The 19,968-nt window shown below is 40.9% G+C and overlaps 1 protein-coding gene across 1 annotated transcript in view; it reads right to left on the bottom strand.

The window, feature by feature from the left end:
- The window catches only part of CROCC2 (ciliary rootlet coiled-coil, rootletin family member 2), a 117,277-nt gene that overhangs the window by 74,391 nt on the left and 22,918 nt on the right, over positions 1-19,968 (bottom strand). Inside the window, exons 5-10 of the mRNA XM_018567897.1 lie at positions 18,068-18,220; positions 16,467-16,550; positions 11,326-11,432; positions 10,914-11,079; positions 596-702; positions 39-251 (exon numbers count right to left, since the gene is read on the bottom strand). Of these exons, the coding sequence (XP_018423399.1) occupies positions 39-251; positions 596-702; positions 10,914-11,079; positions 11,326-11,432; positions 16,467-16,550; positions 18,068-18,220 (830 nt within the window). The remainder of the gene's footprint in view (positions 1-38; positions 252-595; positions 703-10,913; positions 11,080-11,325; positions 11,433-16,466; positions 16,551-18,067; positions 18,221-19,968) is intronic.

Here is a 19,968-nt window from a genome sequence, read left to right as displayed (position 1 = left end):
TTTTAGGGAATGACCAAACCGCCCCGTGGTGCTACTACCTGGCGTTCAGTTCCACTTTCTCAGCATCCCACTGGCTCTGCATCTGGATCATTTGTCGTACTTTGTCTCGCAGCTGCTGTTCAAGGCGGGCCGTATGCAGGGAAGACCCAGCAGCGTTCTGAGAGAGGCGCAGGTTGGAGTCTAGATTTAAGCAGGCTGTATGCATGCGCCGCGAGCTACGGGAAATTTCACCCTTCACCTCGCTAAGACCCCTGGATGGGAAGACAAGACAAGAAATGTATACAATAAATATTTTGCTCTACGGAAGTGGAGGCAGCCATTATGTGGGCTGAAGGAAAGTTCAGGCTAACAGTTCTTTAAAAATAATGAAACCTCAATAATGCTAATAGTTCCTATTAATCTGATAAGCTGCAATACTAAAAAGTGGCCCAGCACACAAAATGGCTACCTCTGCTAAGGAAGAAGCTATGTGTACTTGAACAATGTGCTTGGTCAGCTACACAGTATCACATTAGATGAGTTATTTATGTAGCTCTGCTGCCTGCCATGTAAATGGTTCAAGTTATGTTCTTGCAAATGACAATAAACATCTTACCTGTCTGCCATAGCACGAAGATCGAGGAACTGACTGCGCAAGGTGGCTGTCTGCCTCCCCAGTGTCAGGATACTGTCGTGGTCCCTGCTCGGGTACGGCGTATAACTCTACAAAAGGACAGAGCAATAAGTGCAAATTAAACCTTGTTTCTTTTTCTTTTTTGTTTCAAATAAGTTGTATTTAGTTTTTGTAATACAAACAAAGTAAGAAAATAGTTTGCATTGCAATACCTCACAAAATGAAATTCAAAGAAGCGAACTGACAACAGTAACATTCAAGAGATAAGCAACTAAATTATAAGTACATTTATCATTTTACATTCAGTGAAAGCGTGAACAGGTCCTATGTCGCATGCACAATGAAAGGTGTTGCCAATCTATAATAGAATTCTATAATAATGAGTATGAAAAGGAAGGTCATATTTCTTGCAATAGTGAAAGCTGACATTTTGTCAAATCCCATAGTAACCCTAGGCATTAAAATGCAGGGGGACCTATAAGCAAAGGAGCCAGGTATAGAAACAAAAAGAAATTAAGAAAGTAAAGTGTTGTAGTTAAGTAGATGGAGAAGGGAGGGAAAGGGGTGATAGGGGGGAGGGAAGTGAGGAAAGTGGGTATTTGCACGGATTGGCAATGGAGGGCGAAAGGTCAGGAAGTGGGAGGTACCTGAGCTTGGTTGAAAGGTAAGGCGTGACAAAGAAAGGGGACTGATTTGACATATTAGAGCATTCGCTCAAGCAATGGATTCAGTGTTTCAATTTAGCAAAGTCCTCAATACTAGTAAAATAGGACCCAGTGGCGTAACAATCGCCATAGCGACCCAGGCGCCCGCAATGGTGCCCAGGGCACAGGGAGGCACGGCCAGGACATCCCCCTGATGCCATGCGGGCCGCCTGGGTCGCTATGGCATCTCAGGCTGCTGGCTTTCACTGGCGGGTGTGAGGAGGAACATGTCGCTGTTAGATCACCAACAACCTGCCAGCAATCTGTGCAGCGGCGTGTTCCTCCTCACAGCCGCTGCTCAGTCAGTGACAGCCAGCAGCTGTGGAGGAGGAAGGCTGGGCCCGGCGTCAGAAGCGGAGGAGGAGGCGGGCCCGGCGATGGAAGAGGAGGCGGGGCCCGGTGACTGAAGAGGAGGTGGGGCCCAGCAACGAAGGAGGCGGGGCCTGCCAGCGACCATGGAAGCGGATCGGGGCTGACAGGTAAGAGGTGTGCAGCCCACCTGAGACTCTGCAGAGCCCACCATAGAGAGTCTGCAGGGTCACTCTCAGGTGGGCTGTTTGGGATCTCAAGTGGGCTCTGCAAGGGCATAGTTAGAAATCACACAGCCCCATACAAAATTTTGCCATGGGGCCCTGTGATTTCTAGTTGCGCCCCTGGTAGGACCAGCAGGCCCACATTGTTCTGAATCTATCCAGAGCATCCTGTTAGGTGGCAAGTAGCTCTTCCATCTCATATATATGCTCGATTTGTACAAGCCACTCTCATACAGTGGGTGTGTGGTCTTGCCTAAACCTTGTTTCTTTTACTAAGTATCATATTAGTGGCTTAAATCTGTATGTAGAACAATAATGAAAGCTAAAAATTTTGCCACAGACACAAGTGAAAGGAGTTGAGACTCTTCACTTCATTAATTTATGTGAACAGCAAATTCCTGGTTGCACAATTCTCATCTTTACCTGATACTTATGTGACAAACTGAGATCTATTCCCTGTTAACATTCATAGCAGCACAAGTCAGCACCAAATTATTCTGAAACATCGTCATTTTTCTTTAAAGTGAAGTCAAAATGTTTTTAAGCTATTTTAAATGCTGATTAAATCTCGTACACTGGATGCTGTACCTTGATGTTTAAAAGTATTAGAATCCTGCTCCCTGCTCTTCCTTCTGCCAAGCTAGTAGATGAACAACTGCTGGAGACTGCTACGTCCCTTACGATCCTGCACTGGACAGGAAGTTCAGGGAAGCTGAGTTATGAGAGTTGGAGCTGTTCTGAAACATGATGACTGTAAGCGTTTGGACAAAAATGTAAAGAAATACATTGCTGGGCAATGTATATTTGTTTGATCTGGATTCATTATGATAAAAAAGGTTTGAGTGCTTTATACTACTTTAAAAAAAAAATCTCTTAGCCCCTGCCTAATCTTACTGTGCGGTTCACAGATATTAAATGTAAATCCTGATTTTGAACCTATAATTTTACTCCATTGTCTAACTGTTTATGCTCTCAGCAAACTAAGCCTGCTGAAACAGCAATTCTGTTGATTCATTGGCTTTCGATTGTAATATTTCTCTGTGTTATCTATAAAATACAGTAATTTTTCTTCTAAGGAACACAGTGATAACATTAAGTAAAATGCTACCTGTTTATTTATGACTTCTGGCTCCTACAAAACTTGACGATTGGCAGCATACCCCAGCATGCACCACAGAACCAAATTTGGCTCTGCATAGTTACATTTACTGTAGCATAAGAGCTCTGGCTATGGTATTTCATATAATGGGAGAGTGGGAGGATATTACAGTGGATATTTCACATTAAAGAACATTTGACATGAACAATATTATGTAATTCAGCTTTTAGTTGCATCAGTTGTGCATTTTTTATTTTGTATAATGCTGTTTTAAAATGGTATTGCTATGAATCTTGTAGTGCTATAAATACGTATATTCAGCATGCACCAAAAAAACAGTGAACAAAATGTGTGTCCTTCAAAAGGGCCGTATAGCAGGAAAATACATAAATTAAAAAGGATGACACTATCCCACGGTACTGAAAATTATTGCAAAAACATCCATTTATAACAAAAAACATTCAATATTTAAAACAGCCTCTCATACTAGCACTCTCTTAAGGGAGCAGCTTTGACAGCTGGATACAAAAAGAAGTTTTCACTGAGATAGAAATAAGCAGGAGCAAGAAAATGAGCAGTTGTCACTGGAATAGGAAGGAGAAGGAACAGGATAAGAAAAGGAACAGTCATCAATGGAATAGAAATAATCAGGAGCAAGAAAAGGAGCAGTTGTCACTGAGTTAGAAATAAGCAAGAGCAAGAAAAGGATCAGTTGTCACTGGGATGGGAAGGAAGAGGAGAAGGAGCAAGAAAATGAGCAGTAGTCACTGGGATAGGAGGGAGGAAGAGCAGGACAAGAAAAGGAGCAGTTGTCATTGGGATAGGATAGGAGAAGGAGCAAGAAAAGGAGCAGTCATCATTGGGATAGGAAGGGGGACTAGGCGGACCAAGAAAAGGAGCAGTCATCATTGGGATAGGAAGGGGGAGTAGAAGGCGCAAGAAAATTAGCAGCCTTCAGTGGGATAGGAAAGAGAAGGAGAAGATGCAAGAAAAGGAGCAGTCTTCAATAGTATAGGAAGGAGAAGACGAAAGGAAAGGAGCAGTCTTCATTGGGATAGGAAGGAGGAAGAGCAGGAGCAAGAAAAGGTGGAATTGTCATTGGGATGGGAATTCACTGAGAGTAATAATGTGCCAAAAAAAGTGTTTTGTTGCAATCTGTTGCAATCTTCTTTCATTAGTATCCCATGATTCAATGTTCTTGTATTCTATTCAGGTGTTAATATCAGTATATAATTATAATTATTTACCCCCTTTTATTTGTATATTTCTGGTTCAATATGCTGCAACTTTCCTGACTGTACTTGGTAAACATTATATCCCCAAAAATGCATTCTTTTTCCAAGTTAAAAAAGACTATGGGGAAAAAAGACTGGTGCGTTTTTTATGTCATTGACTTATGTTTGTTAAAGACTCTGGGTTTCTTGTTAAATTCTATTAAAATCACTTTTATTTAAATATACAGTATGTGGCCAGTCCCTGTTGGAAAACTTCCAACAGGGACACTGTATAAGGCTGGGGGTTCTAGTCTTCCTCTACTTTATTTATGTCCATGTTGCCATTGAAGGTTTACCCTTCATGTCTGGTAAAACTGTACTCAGGGTGTTCTAATCCTTCCCACCCTATCCAAAACTGAAAAAAAAATTTGGGTGGACAAACATTCTAAAGCTTATCAGACTATGCAAATTACACTATTTATAATGTCTTAACAAGCAGCAAAAAATGCTTTACAACAAGTCATCCCTGACCTACCTAGCAGCGTTTTATGTGATGTTGTTCCTTCTCAAAGGTCCTGAAAAATCACAACAAAGACTTTCAGTTCTTTCTAATATAATACAAATGCCTGCTGGTAGCTTCCATTAGAGGGCTGGTAGCGTGCCGAAAGTCCAGTGCATAAGGAAGTAATAAAGAAAGAGCTAAGATTGAAATGCCTGAGTTCTGAATTAAAAAATGAATTGATGTGCAATGCTTATAGATACAGGGATGAATGAGCGCTTGTTTTAGAGTTATTTTACTGCTTGTTCAGAATATATAAATACATGATCTAGGCCCAGGTTCACTTTTAGACCCCTTACTAGTTAACTAGCGCATCCTGCAAACTACAAAGGGTATGCTAATTGTAAAAAATGTGCAACATCTTAAACACATTTACACAAATATAACTAAGCATAGACAAATATAAATCAGTGGATATGAGTTATTTTGGCCAGGGGCGTATCTAGCACGAGGCAAACAAGGCATCTCACTGTGCCTCTCTTCTCCCGGCCGAAGATCTCTACTGAGCATGCGCGTGCCCCATCATCCTTTGCGGCTGCCCGAGACACAGGTAAGTTTTAACCTTTGTTACTTTTGCTTTGTAATGTTTTTGCATATATCTACTGCTTGCTGGCTGATTTATATATACACATCGCTTGCTAGCAGTAGATATACAAGAAAACGCGAGGTTTAAATTGTCCTTTAGGGGAACGTTTTCACTTTCCTCTGACTAGCCATGGGGGGGTGCCCAAATCTAGTCTTGCCTAGGGCAGCACAAAACCTAAATACACCACTGATTTTGGCCCATTCCCGCACAAAGAATTGTTTTAGTTCACATATAATTTTAGGACGTCTTGTTTAAACAGAATGAAATCCGAACTCAGCATTTAAATCAGACTTTGGCCAGGGCTTAGACTTGGCCATTCTAAAATAAAGGATTTCCTCTGTTTGTTGTAAATTCCCTGGAAACAATTTTGATTGTGTAGTCGTTTTTTTACAAAAAATAAGAATATATCACAATCAACATCAGTAATAGAAAATAGTGTGTAAATCTCTAGGATGAGGATACCTAAAAAAGAGGGTAGTTGGTGTAGAATGTTCCAATCAGTTTAAGTTTCCCTCAAATCACACAATTTTGGTTACTTGCTTATTACCTAAGAAGATGTACAAAGGAATGGACAGAGCTATAGAAGAATATAAACAGACTTGGTTCTCCATCAGTTTGCTCTGGCAGCCTGTCTACAAATGGAAGAAATGTACCATTGCTGCTACTCTCCCTTGGAGCACATGTTGTAAAAAGGATAATTGAAAGGGATATATTCCTCCAACAGGTGGCTAAGAACCTCTACAGGCATCTTTGTTCTTGATATCATCTATGTTCTTGAGTCTACCTTAAAGTAGAACTACACCCCCCTATCTTTTACAGCCAAGGAAGGTGCCATCTTGGCCTCTATTTGGATTGTAGTTGCCATGATGCTGCACATGTGATCAGCTATGACACCATTTGAGGGCTTGAAAGTTTGGTTGAGAGCTGAAATAAGCACCATCACAACCCTGACAGTTCTCATGCCTTAAAAGACCATTCAATTGGTTAAGTTCCACTTTAAGAAAACCAATGACTAAAAGTGAAAACCAAAAGCGAAAACTAAAACAGAAAACCAAAAACAAAAATGTTGCCCATGTTAAAGTGACATTAAAGTCACAAATATTTTTGCCCCCCCCCCTTTAAGGACATACTTTAAATCAGTGGTTCTCAACCTGGGGGTCGGGACCCCTTCGGGGGTCGAATGACGATTTGCCAGGGGTCGCCTAGGGGCTTCTGGCCACCCAGAAGAGAAGCGCTTTCTCTGCTCTTTTTTTTTTCTGACATCGGTCCCGCCGTCAGTCAGAAAAAAAAAAAACTTTCTCATCGAGCAAACTAAACCTTTCCAGGAGAAAGTTTTTTTTCCCCGACAGGGTTAAAAGTAAACCTGCCGCTCCGTGTGCACAGTGAGAGGGGAGAGCAGTCTTCCCCTCTCACCTGTCACAGAAGTTCCAGCACATTGCTGTGCTAGAACAACTGTATTGGAGATGACAGAGTCAATAAAGAGAACCTGTCACCTCCAATTGCTATTACACAGTGGCTATTACCTCTGTGTGATAGCAATGAAGTTAAGTGGAAAAAAAATAGATAAAATTATTAAAGAAATTAAGAAACAATTATTGAAAAATAAGAAAATTATAAAAAAATAAAAAATAATAAGGTAAGAGTCCTCCTCAGCTCTCTCCTAGCGCAACAGTGTCAGTTCTCTCTCCACGCCGCCAGATGTCGCTGCAGCAGCCGCGTCATTCCTAAATTTTACTGTTGGGGGTCACCACAACTTGGAAAATGTTACCAAGGGGTCCCGACCCTAGAAAGGTTGAGAACCACTGCTTTAAATGATACCTCTTGATCACTTTCTTCTTTCCAGTAGTTTTCAGGAGTCCCTCCAGCGCTGGTGCCGGTCTCTGATCCAGTGCTGACTGCTGTGTCTTCTGTGTCCCACGGAGTCTGTGCGCGTGCACGCTGGCGGCTGTGTGCATGGACTTACTGCATATAAGCCTGTCCCATCATGCTGCTCAGGTGCTCGAGAATCTTCAGATCTTCGGATGGGGCGAGCGGCGGAGACAGAGGTAAGTAAAACCCTGTTTGGTAACTCTTTTTATTTTGTTAATGTTTTTGCATATATCTACTGCTAGCAAGCAGTAGATATATGCAAAAAAAGAGAGTTTAATTATACTTTAGGTTTGTTAAAGACCATTTGGATGTTTTACAGCACTAGTGGAGCAATAATTAACTTTTACACAACATTATGCTTTGCAAAAACAAAACACTGCTGTACCAACAACATTTTACAGCAGAATATCAAGTTGTCTTCCTCTGATCTTAAACTCAAATCAAAGGTTGGTAATGTAGTTTGACAGTAAGTCAAAACAAAAGAACCAACAAATACAGAAATCCCTTATTTTTGAATGGTCAAGTCACAGTCCTGGTCAAAATCTCATTAAAATGCTGTCTCGGGATTTGATTATGTTCAAACGAGCCACCCCCAAAAAAATGCATCGATTGAAACAAAGATATCACACATTTTCTACAATCAGCTGCAAAAATAGTTTGGTTGAGGTTACTGGTAATGGGTTTGAATTTGGAAGTCCCAGTGGTACAGACAGGTGTCTGCATAGTTTTTCCATCACCGACCTTGACTTTGTCAACCTTTTTTTTTAATAATATGGCGATGAAAAACATTGTGCAGAATAGTTGTATAAGTAGGAGGATCAGATCACATTTTGGGAGGCATTCACCCAGAAATCCAGTAAATGTCCTAATGTTTCGCAGACTTTTTTTCACATTTGTAATATTTGACAGGGGGTGGAACGTCAGCCACAGAATTCAAGGCGCACATTAACAACATTCAATACTATAGGAAACACAGAATGTTTTCTATTTAATTTGAGGTCAGACATTGAGCAGCATGGACCCATGACCTTTTATCTAAACCGCAACTACAGCCTCCTATGACTTACAGCCAAGGAAGCCATTTTAGCCTTTATTTGGATAACAGTTGCTGTGGTGCTGCACATGTGATCAGCTATGACACCAGCCATTTGAGGGCTTGAACGGTCACTGAAATAAGCACACTGCAAACCTTGACAGTCAAAGTAACTGTTTTGGGAGACATTAAATTGATGTGTAAAGTTCCTCTTTAAACTTACAAAGTGCAATAGTGAACTATTAAAGGGTCCTAAGTAGGGATGCACCGATACCGATACTAGTATCGATATCGGTGCCGATATCGAGTATTTGGGCGAGTACTCGTACTCGCCCAAATGCTCCAATGCCTAGCCCCATACTTCCTGTATCAGGAAGCCGGGCAGCGCGTCATTACAGGCTGCCCGGTTTCCTGATGGCTGGGAAGTGGCTCCATGCTCTCTCGTCACTTGTGATGAGCCGGGCAGTGTGTAATGACGCAGCGCTCGGCACTCTGATTGGCCGGCAGGCTTTATGCTCCCTCGTCATCTCATGACGAGGGAGCATGAAGCCGGGCATTACACGTCGCCCGGCTTCCATGATTGGCCAGCTCCGGGTCCAGGTGGGTACCAGAGGAAGGCCGCTCCTGGCTGGATAGACCCCAGGGGTGACAGGCTGGACATGCCGAGGTAAGAGGGGACAGAGATCAGCAGCATATAAGCCATAGAGCCGAGCACTGCAAAGACATGCAGGTACATATGATTATTATTATGGGGATTCGTATGGGGCGGCTTTCTTGTTAATCGGGAAGCCGGGTGGCGAGTCATTACACGCCACCTGGCTTCCTGAATGGGACTCCAATACTCGGTAATTGGTATCGGCGAGTACCGGAAACAAATTATCGGTACTCGTACCAAAATCGGTGCATCCCTAGTCCTAAGGATCCCTTTATTAGTTAAATTTGTGGGGGCACATATTGGCCATGTATGTATACCTAAGGAGATTTTAAAGTGTTTATTTTAAGATGAAACCCCATAGAATAATATTTTAAAAAAACAACTGGTTTTAAAGCTCACCAACTTTTTTTTAACCGGTGGTCTTTTTTTCTTGCAAAGACCTGTTTCCAGATGGTGATTAATAAGGGGTCCTAACTAACCCTTTATCAGTTTAATATATGGCAGGGCATTTTAGCTATTTTTTATGTATTAATGAGTTGGTTTTTTTTTTAGTATTATAATTTAGGATAGAAAGAAATTTCAGTGCAACTCCTAAACTGCCTTTTTTTGGTAAAACTTGTAGGGTGTTAAAAATATGTGTTTATTCTCTTACTACACACTGTATACTTTCCCTACATAAAAGTGGCAATGTTATTTTTGTAGGGTAAGGTCTTTATAAATAGGTCTCATTGTATAATTATTTTATTCCAATATTGTTTATAGTATGGCAAGAAAAAATGGTAGTGAGAGCGATGACTCATGTAAAAAGATGAGTGGGAGCATTTTGATGTCAGCTTGAGCAGTCATTTGGCAACAGAATGCTGACAATGACACATGCAGCACATGGATGTACAGCTCTAGCTATGATGGTTAATAACAATGAGATAACATAAAAGGTCAGGAGTATGTTAGCACAAGACAAACTGCTGGGTTTCAGATAAACACATTTTAGCATAGTCTTCAGCCTACTTCAATGTGCTGACTTTTATTTTTATATGTTAAACTACTTTTTGATTTAAAGATTTAAAATAATGTAAGAGCAAGTGGCTACAACTGGTTGTAAATCCACCAATGGTTTGTAGTAGTGTAGTAATTGATGTCATGTTACCCAGATACCAGGTAATACAAAAATAAAAAATAAACTATATTTTCATTACAATGTTCTGAATGGGCCATGTGGTAAAAGGTAACCCATAATGGTTTTGGAGCAATTACTCTTTTATTACATGCAGTCCCCGAGTTACAAACATCTGACTTACATGTACAGCAGGGGTAGTTGTAATGCTACCGCGATCGTGCCTTTGAGGAGTGCCCGCCTTTTTGGGTCTTGTTCGTAGTGCTGTACTTACATTACAGGAAGTTGGCTCTTGTTAGACATTAAGACGAGGGGTGCCCGCCTCTTCTTCTGGGTCACTGAGGTTTTTACTGCTGTCTGTATCCTCATTAGAAAGATTTAATCTCACTTCCTGTCCTTGAGACAACAGGAAGTGAGAGGAAATCTGTCCCTAGGAAGGGAAATGCACTCCTGTAAGAGTTATCATGGGAAAAAGGTGTCTCGACTGAAGCTTTATCACCAATCCTTGTTTCCACGGCATCCCCAAATTTTGAAATTAAATTGTCACAGGGACATAAAGTAAGGTGAAATCTTCTGAACAGACAGCAAAACAAACTTTAGAAGGGGTTATCTCTTCCCTATGCTATCCAAAACAAAACAAAACATTTTGGGGCTGGAGTTACACATACAAAATGTACCTGTTCAAACTTACATACAAATTCAACTTAAAGGAGAACTATGGGGACAGTGTTTTTCTCCATAGTTCTCCAAAGGGTCACGGGAGGACATAAACTAGCGTCCTCCCGTGACCCAAAGCTCAGTATATCGCGAGCTACAGCTCGTGGTATACTGAGACCGCCGAACCTGGGACGGATCCCGACATTACTGTCGAGATCCACCCAGCTGCGTGATTGACAGCTGGCTCTGCCATATTCTGTATGTAAACCAAAATCACCTCTTTGTCTTTCCTCCACTGAGATTCCCGTTCCTCTAGGTCCTCATGTGCTCTGTGGAGTTCAGAGGTCAGATGTCTCAGGTCTTCTGTTAGTTTGTCGTTAGCTAGCTTAAATTGATCCATCTGCTCTCTTAGGGTCATGTTGACTTGTGCAAGGCTGCTGCTCCTGTAAGTTAGCAGGGATCATAATTTAGTAACATTCAAACAACTCTTGAAAGGATGCTCAGATAGGCTAACAGGGTGTTAGGGCGGCATTGGATGGCTAGGGTGGTGGTAGTCTGTTGACCAATACTACAAAAGCCAGAGAATGTATCCCACATATGAATTTGTATAGGTGGATAATCCCTTCAATTACAAAGTACTAAAAAGGGTAGGCAGAATTGAAAGCTGGTTAAATCATAGTTCTTCATACCTCTGCTGTTCATCCTCCAGCCTGATCAAGGCACTTTTGAGGTCTGTACTGTGTTCCTGATCCAACCTGTGCAAAGTGGACTCTGCTGTATCCAGCTGTGCCTGTAACTAACAGAGATGAACTTTAAGTCATATATATAGTAGAAACTCTACGTCTACACAGCACAACTAATATACAGAAGAAGACCACAATCTAGAAGTACCAGAGTTCAGTGACAATGACCCCAGATCACATTTTGCAGATGCCGACACTTTGAGGAGCACATTACCTGATATAAGATACATTTATCAGTAGTATATCTGTAAAAAATAATTCAAGGCAACTGGTCTTGCTGTAATGATGTTTCACCGGTCATCTGACTAGCTTTCTCAATTCAGAATTACTTTTACAAAAATGATCTGGGAATAAATATGGTGAATGTTGCTCCAATCCACATAATCTGTTAATATGTTAATCACAGGTGTTGATTGTATTTGCATAATCTGAGCTAGGAGGTGTTATTAACCTGCCCAGAGAGAGGTGTTGAAACAGCATTGTTTGTGGCAGACAATAGATGTCTGCCACAAACAATAGATGTCTGCCACAAACAATAGATGTGTTATGTACATGTTTTCCTGTAGCACTTTAATTTTTTTCTGCAGTGCATTGTGATTTTTTTATTTACTGTGAAGTAAATATCAAGCATGCCTTTTTATTTTCCTGGACCTCAGCTTGAATTAACAGAAGGACTGCATATGTGTCAGGTGAGTATTCTGCTGGGTCTTGGTGGCGAACTGACTCAGAACTGGCAGATATCTCCCTGCCTGTCGCACTTGGAAAAATATTTGCCTATCTATATCCAGCTTTATGCTTCACTCCAGGAAAAGCAAATATTGTCTAAATACAAAAGGCATGTGAAGTGTTACTTGAATTTTGATGTGCTTTGTGTATTTCTTCTAGATCTGTGCAGTAATTTAGTGTAAAACTGCCACTGTGCAGGAGCTTGCAGTAAGAAAGACTTGCCAAATCAGTTGCTGACAAGCTCTATGCAGTCTCAAACACTGGACAAAAGGGTATTCAATTTCAAGTCATCACAGTCCTAATACATGTTTCCCCTTAGTAGGCCTTGAGGGGGTATTTGTATGAGTCTCTGAATCGCATTAGCTATTTCTATACTGTCCCCTCAACCTTATATTGTATAAAGATGTACTGTATCTGGACTATTAATCAGAGTGTGGAGCTTCAATTCATCATCCTGTAATTTAACATTGTACAAGACCGGTCACTGCTGCTCCCCTTGTGCAGGGTGACTGGTCTTGTCTTCACCCCCATCTGTAGTTTCCTGCAGGCAGCCTGTAGTGGGTGGAACTACTGGTGCCCTCTCATAGCTTTGCTGTGTAAAGCGCAGTGATGATGTCACTACTACTACTACAAGGTAATAACCTGGCATTTAGTGCACACAAAGTGCATCTATATTGTTTGTGGCTACAGAGGACTGTAATTAAATAAAAGTTTGTGTGTCCAGGGTTGGACTTTAATAACTGCTCCCATTTCTTTTTTGTTAAAGGAGAATAATTGGGAGAGTAAAATATACTCCTTCCAATACTTAGAGCTGGCATGTGACATGCTGGCTCTATAAATCGAGAGCAGACATGCAGAGAGCGGGGACTGTCAGTCACTGCTCCTCCTGCAGGGATTCCCCCTCTCCTTTCACTGTTCCTCCAGCGCTCATTGAAGAGACAGACAGGGGAGGGAGCGGGCACAGCTGGCTCTGGCTTCAGGGAAGTAGAGCTAGGTGTCAATCAGGTAGCGGGGTGGATCCCAACAATATTGCTGGGATCCTTCCCAGCTATAGCACAGCTTTGAGTTGTGAGCAGCAGCCCGCTATATGCTGAGTTTGGGTCACAGTACATTAGTGAATATACTCCTGTTTTGTTTTTTGTTTTTTTTTAAGCCCGCTATGCGTGTGCAAACACTAACCACCATCATGAACAAAAAAGTCCGCGTGAAACACACACAAAAAAGTGCACTAGGGTGTGTCAATGGTCCATCTGCCGAAGAGATAGGGTACTTCCCTGACTCCCCAGGGGACAAGGCTCCCGACAGGTGCAAGGCACTCATGTCCACCTGGCCGACACCAGGCAGACCCATTCTTCATGGTGAGCTGAAGCACCAAGTACTAGGTTGGGTGCATTCCCTAAGAGAGACCCCTGGTTCAGGGGAGGAAGGAACCTAACGGCCACACATCCTCCCTCAGACTTCAGGGTAGGCCTGAAGATCCACACCCTCCATCCTTATGGAGTGAAAAAGGCACACATATAAAAAGTGAAAACAGACAAATGGAAAAAAAAAGAAATAAGTGCCAACAAACTAGACAATGGCTAGGCCATGTGGCCCAGTATAAAAATGTTCTAGGCAAGAGGCAAAGTGCAGAAAAAAAACCTCCTGTGACCCAAAAGAGAAGTAAAGACACAAAAAGGATTGGCCTTAGTTCTCTTTTAATGCCACACTAATATAATGTTGGACTTCTATAAAAAAGACTTAGAGTTCCACCACTTCTAGTAATCTGATTTTATTTCTGTGACACATCACAGCTGTAGAATTCTTTTCAAGGAAAGGTAAGTATGAAGTATCTAATTCCATGTTTTTTTTCATCTACAAGAATCACAAAGTTGCAGACACCTGCAGCCCAGTGGTGGGAAAGAGGCATTCCAATGCAAGGCATAATACAAGCGAAGACAAAAGGTACGAGGCCGTAGCATGTTACTAAGTGTTCCCAGCCACCACAGGTGCTCGGAGGAATGGGCTGGAGAGGATTTAGGCAAGACATGCTTAACAGCACAAATACGGTGCCAAAGCTGCTTAAATGTAATAGTAAACATTGTTTTTAACTGTGTAATTGAAAGACGGAAAGACCAATTCAGACTTGTTTAGCACGTTATTCCTAAATATTTTTCACATTCCTAGCATTTTAAAAACATGGGCTGAACATGTTCTGTGTAAAACGTCAATAATGCAATATTTCCCTCCATCACTCATAGACGGCTCAAACCTTCAGCTGACTTACAGGAAGCACTATGTAGCTTTGTGTAACAATAACAGGAAATGGCAATGTTTACACTCTGAGAATTATTAGCTAGGTTGATAAGGTCGAGATTTCACAAAATGCCAAGAATAAAATTTCCTCAACTTCATTGTGAAATTCTGATGTTAAAGCAAGACAAGAATACTAATGTATATCTAAATACAGTACAAAACGTTTCGTTTGGGCGTGGAAGTGTTTAAGCGCTTGTAACGTTTTTGTTGGATGGCTTGTCCTGGAACATTGTCACTGGGACAGGAAGTGATTGGGCATCAAAAAATTTACAGGTGTCATAGAAACAGCAATAAAGGGGAAATCGTACAATGGGGACACCAAGTCAGGTGAAATCTCAATGTAACAAAACACAAATGAAAGAGATTCGATCTATTCCCTACTTCATCCAAAATAAAAGATTTGGTTTTAGATATACTTTGACTTATATGCATGTCCACTAAGAGGGAACTCATAAGCTCATGGGTAGGCAACTTCGACACTCACCCTGTAGTTAAACTTGAAATCCCATCATGCATCTGCCCCAGAAGTCATGACCGTGGCAGTCAGAGTCTTGCAATGTCTCATGGGAGTTGTAGTTTTACTTTATACCCTCTTGACCCTTGCTTTCTGTTTGTTGCACACCCCTGACCAATGCACTCTGTGAGTTACACACCCCTGACCCCTGCACTCTGTGTGATACACACCCCTGCATTCTGTGCATTATACATTACTGTATCCTGAACATGGTGTGTTACCCCTGCCTATTTTAAATGCCTAAACTCGACAAACTGTGTATTATATACTCCTGACATGCAGTCATCATGCCCCATATTTGGTGGCACTGCCCTAAATTGCGAACCTTTTGGAATAAATTTTGTGCCTACGAGTCATTTGGTCCCTTTGTGGCTGGACGTACAGTGTACGTCTCCCGTCACGAAGGGGTTAAAGTATTACGCATTAATGTTCCACGGGACCCACAATATATTTTGTTGGATAAACCAATCCTGAAATTGAGCAAGTCACAAAATAAGTTAATTCTCTTTTTTGTTTTAGCAGCCAAGATCTGTATTACAAGGGCTTGGAAAATGCCTCGTGTCCCCTTTCTGTGTGTCAAATCTAAGCTTAATTGGATCGTGATTCATGAAAAATTGTATAGTATCCTTCAGGATAAATAACCTCAATTTGAGAAGGTGTGGGAACCCTGGTGACAACATCTGGGTCTTCTTGATGGTACCTAATTATTGCTGTTGATATGGACATAGTGGGTTGAGGGGGCCTGGGTTCCGAAGTCTGTTACTACTTTTTTCTCTCCTTCTCTTTTTCCACCTCATAATATTCCTCCTTTTTCTCTTTTTTTCCACCTTTTTTGTCAGCTTCTCTCATGGTCGGAATCAAGCTTTGTTTGGTTTCTGACAGGAATATATTGCCCCTTTTTATTTGAGGGATTATCACCATATGTGCTTGATATATATAAAATCGGTACTTTCTGGATAATGAGAGTTCGTTGGGTATTGTATTCTACTCAGGGATGATCTTTTGTAACTATGTTCTTATTCCCGTTATGTTACCAATGAAATACTGTAAATCTTTTGTATGATTTCTATTGCTCGATACTTTTGGGAATAATGTCCTGGCTTGTTTTTTACATGTATTTTGTAATTTTTTAAAATTCTCTTTCATAAAAACTTTGACAGAAAAAAACTAAATAGTGACAGTTATTTTCAGCCGAGTCCAATGAGATTTGAAAATGACTGTCACATGACTAAAATAAAGATCCTTATCCTTGTGCAAAAATGTGTGTGAATTGTGCCTATGGTATCCTGGAGCATGCTGTAAATGTGCGTTAGTTTAAAGGTAAGACAGAAGTATGACACCGATTTCTAGTTTTTGGGTTTATTTTAACTGCGGATTATTTGGGCAAATAAGGACAAGAGGTGATCAGAACTTTGGGCTGATTTACAATGGCAGGACTGAAACACATCTGTGTTGCCAGATACAGCCAAATAAGTGGATCGTGACTGGTCACTATGATCAGCACAAACATGGCTCTATAGTTGTAATAAATCAGCCTCCACTGTATACTTACTGACAGTCTCTGATGATCATTATCTGTGGATTTCTCAAGAAGATTCTGTTCCAGTTCTCCACACTTACTCTTGTATTGTAAGACCTGCAAATTAGGGACTCGGTGTCAATAAAAGCTTTTAATGAATGACAACATTATATATTTAAAGGAAACCTATAACAGGAAAAATATGTAGGCTGTCATTACTGACCTACCTCTTAAAATGTTAGTTGCCTGGCTGTCTCTGGCTTTGGTACTATCTGGATCACTTCTCTGATACAAGCATCCAGAAACTTAATCTATCAGGCAACTCAAAGTTTCTGAAGAAGAGGTCAGCAGTTGCAGGTGTCAAAATCTTTCTCAATACAGGTTTCTGTAGACCAAAAGTCTAACAGCAACCATGTGGAGACCCCATAGGTTGTTCTACCACAGCTAAAATGCAACAGATTTAGTGGAAAATTATGAAGTGTGAAAGTCAATGCTAAAAAAGGATCTTTGCACTTCTAGGCAACTCACTGCCTTCCAGATGCATTTTGGGAGATTGATGGTGAATTATCATTCTCATTCTTGCATCACGTATTTCTGTTTCAATACGCTTGATGGACATTTTGTTAAGGGTATAACAACTATCACACAAATGTATACCAGTCATTGGTTTTGACACCTGTATACTGTATAGACATTACATGTACCAATAATGCAAAACATTAGCAAAGTATCATAAGAAAGGAGGCTCGTCAATTAAAAAGAACATTGAGGAAGGTTACAGGTCAATAACATGTCAAAGCATTCCACATGCATAGTATGTTAGAACCCAGGCAAGGTGCTTATTTACAGTTGCTGTACCTTAAATGTTAAAGCAGAACGCCGGGTAAAAAGTTGTATTGCCCTTGCAGTGGGGCTACCCCAGCACTGCAAGGGTTAAGTGCGTTTTGGTGTCTAGGTTCAAAAATAACAAAGTTATACTTGCCCAATCCTCTGAGCCAGCTGGCTGTGACAGCGCTTCCTCCTGCCTGTCTCCTCCTCCACTGCGGTGGCATGTCCCTTGGCGTCCTCACGTCCTATACACGGTGTACAGAATGTGACAACTCAAGGATCCTTACACTGCTGCAGCGGAGGGGAAGCGAAGCTGAAAGGACGAATCTAAGAACATCCCGGCTCTCCGAGGATCGGGTGAGTATAACTTTTTTTATTTTTAAACCTACACACAAATGAACACTTATTCCTTAGTTCAGGGGTAGCCCCACTACTTTCCATATTTTTATTGTGGTTACTAAGCATAATTACTGACTCTCTATAAGCTTATCATGAGAACTGCCCTCTATAAATGTATCATGACTACAGGAAATCTATTTTTTCATCATGAGCGGTAAGCTAGTAGCACTCCTGATTTCTGAGCCTCCATAATCTCGTTCTATGTAAATAATAATCATCATTTGTCAATTATCTCTTCATTATTAGCAATCATCCCATAAAGATTACTGATCTTCTGTGTCATCCTCACCATTTGATCTTCTTAGAGTAATTGTTAATCTTGGTCCAATCAACGTAAATCCAAATCCCTTGCTACATTGGAACAATTACTGGTTTATAACAATGTCAAGTGTATTATGAGCGTCTACCTTATTCTGCAATCTTTGTACTAGCTGTGATTGCCTCTGCTGACCCTCCTGGTAGGCAGCCAGTTTGCGTTTATATGCCATCTCCTCTTCCTGGTAGCGTCTTCTCAAGTCTGAAACCGTTTCACTCTCTCCAAATTTCATCATCTGTTCCAGCTGTCAAGAGGAGCAGAGAACATAATAAAGTTTGCAAAATGAACTGCAATTTACTAACAGATATCTAAATCACAGAATATAAATCATTATTGATAGTAGCAGTAGAAAAAACAACTTTTCAATCTATATAAAAGTATGAAATAGTTATAGAGGCCCCGCATATCCTATCCTGTTATACCATCAGCATTGTAATAGGAATACATACTAGTGTTGTTTTTTTTAATGCAATCAAAGCTAACTGGACAAAAATCCCTTTTATATAGTGAGTGCTGCCTTCTGTCTGCCCATCACTTTCATCAACTCCCGGGATTTCCAGTGTGCTTTGCACCTCTTTCCCTTCTGCTTGATGTGATAAAAGACTTGATTTCTCAAGACTACGTAGCCCATCATGCATTGCTTCCAGCAAGCAATGATAATGTTACATTGTTGAGACATTGGGTGTAGTTCAGAAGGCAAGCGCCTCAAGAGTTTCAACATAAGGAAGTGCATATTCACAGGGCTGAGTGCATTGAGGAAGTTCATCCTATGGGCATCTTCAATACATTTACAAACTTCTAGATTTTGAAATTACAATAACGTGTTAAGGCCTAGATGAGATTTTAGTAATTGGGTTTGCATCTTGTTTAAGGGCCCTTCTATCTCAGTGGTGAGATCTCGGACCCATAGTTCCTGCCTTTGGTCTTCTCCACCTTGGCATTTTGGGTATTTTCAATCACTTTTTGGTCCATTGCTTCTTTTGTATTCTGCATACTGTAAAATAAATAAATAATCGAACATGGACCTATAGGAAGTCGCACCCGCACATTTAATCAGGCCGCCAGATGCATCCGGAAGCTATGGAAACAGTCACAGCCTCCTTCCATTAAGCCTGATGGCTTTATATAGTTAATGAAATCAAAAGTATAGAATACATAATCACCCTAAACAGAGGTAATCGCAATGCTTTTTGCAAGATTTGGTTTATTGGACAGAGTTTTCCTCAACCCAGGAGTATGAGGCTCTACTCTGAGACTCTACCACTCATTGAGAGCTGGCTGCGATGCAGCGCACAGCAGCGCGGAGGTGAATTGGGGTGCGTGCAATGGTAATGCAACAAACCTAGCACACAGTAACACATGCTTTAATTCATGAATAACACCAGGTCTATGGCGACATAATCACTATAAGAAAAGGGCAAATTCTTTGTAAACTGACACAACCTATCAGAAAATTAATTTCACTTTGCAGCAGCTTTAAAAATAAACTAAACATTGGAAGTTATATTTCTAATGAAACAAATACTATCGCTATACAGTATATCACTTTAACCTTTTGCAAGCATTCTCCTATATCTACTATGTAAACAGAAAAAAACACACAGCGAAAGCTTCAGTGTTCTTGCTAACATTTGGAAGTGATCTCTGGGAGTGGTCGCTCCATAGAGAATAGTGCTGCTCACACACCGTGGCCCCTGTTAGAAGGCAATGCTAACTCCCTATCCTTACAGCTCCATGAACGTTGATTGAGCAAGTCACTGTACAGAGTAACTGGTCCCCAGGGGATCACATCAACCAGATTTAGTCATGTGAAGTGCTAGGATAAAATGGCAGAACGGACTTATTTTCTTGTTCGTAGGAACATTTTATTGTTTCTGTGGAAACTTGTAGATGATAGTCACTAAACCTAAAACACATGTTACATTACGAAAAAAGTAACTGATAAATATCCAGAGAATGAAATGTAAATGTTGGCATTCTATAAAATAATTC

Source organism: Nanorana parkeri, unplaced genomic scaffold (genome assembly GCF_000935625.1).
Source record: "Nanorana parkeri isolate BGI_ZX_2015 unplaced genomic scaffold, ASM93562v1 scaffold1114, whole genome shotgun sequence".
Lineage (NCBI taxonomy): Eukaryota > Metazoa > Chordata > Amphibia > Anura > Dicroglossidae > Nanorana > Nanorana parkeri.
The sequence above is the reverse complement of the archived record's forward strand: the minus strand, read 5'-3'. Positions and strand labels throughout refer to the sequence as shown.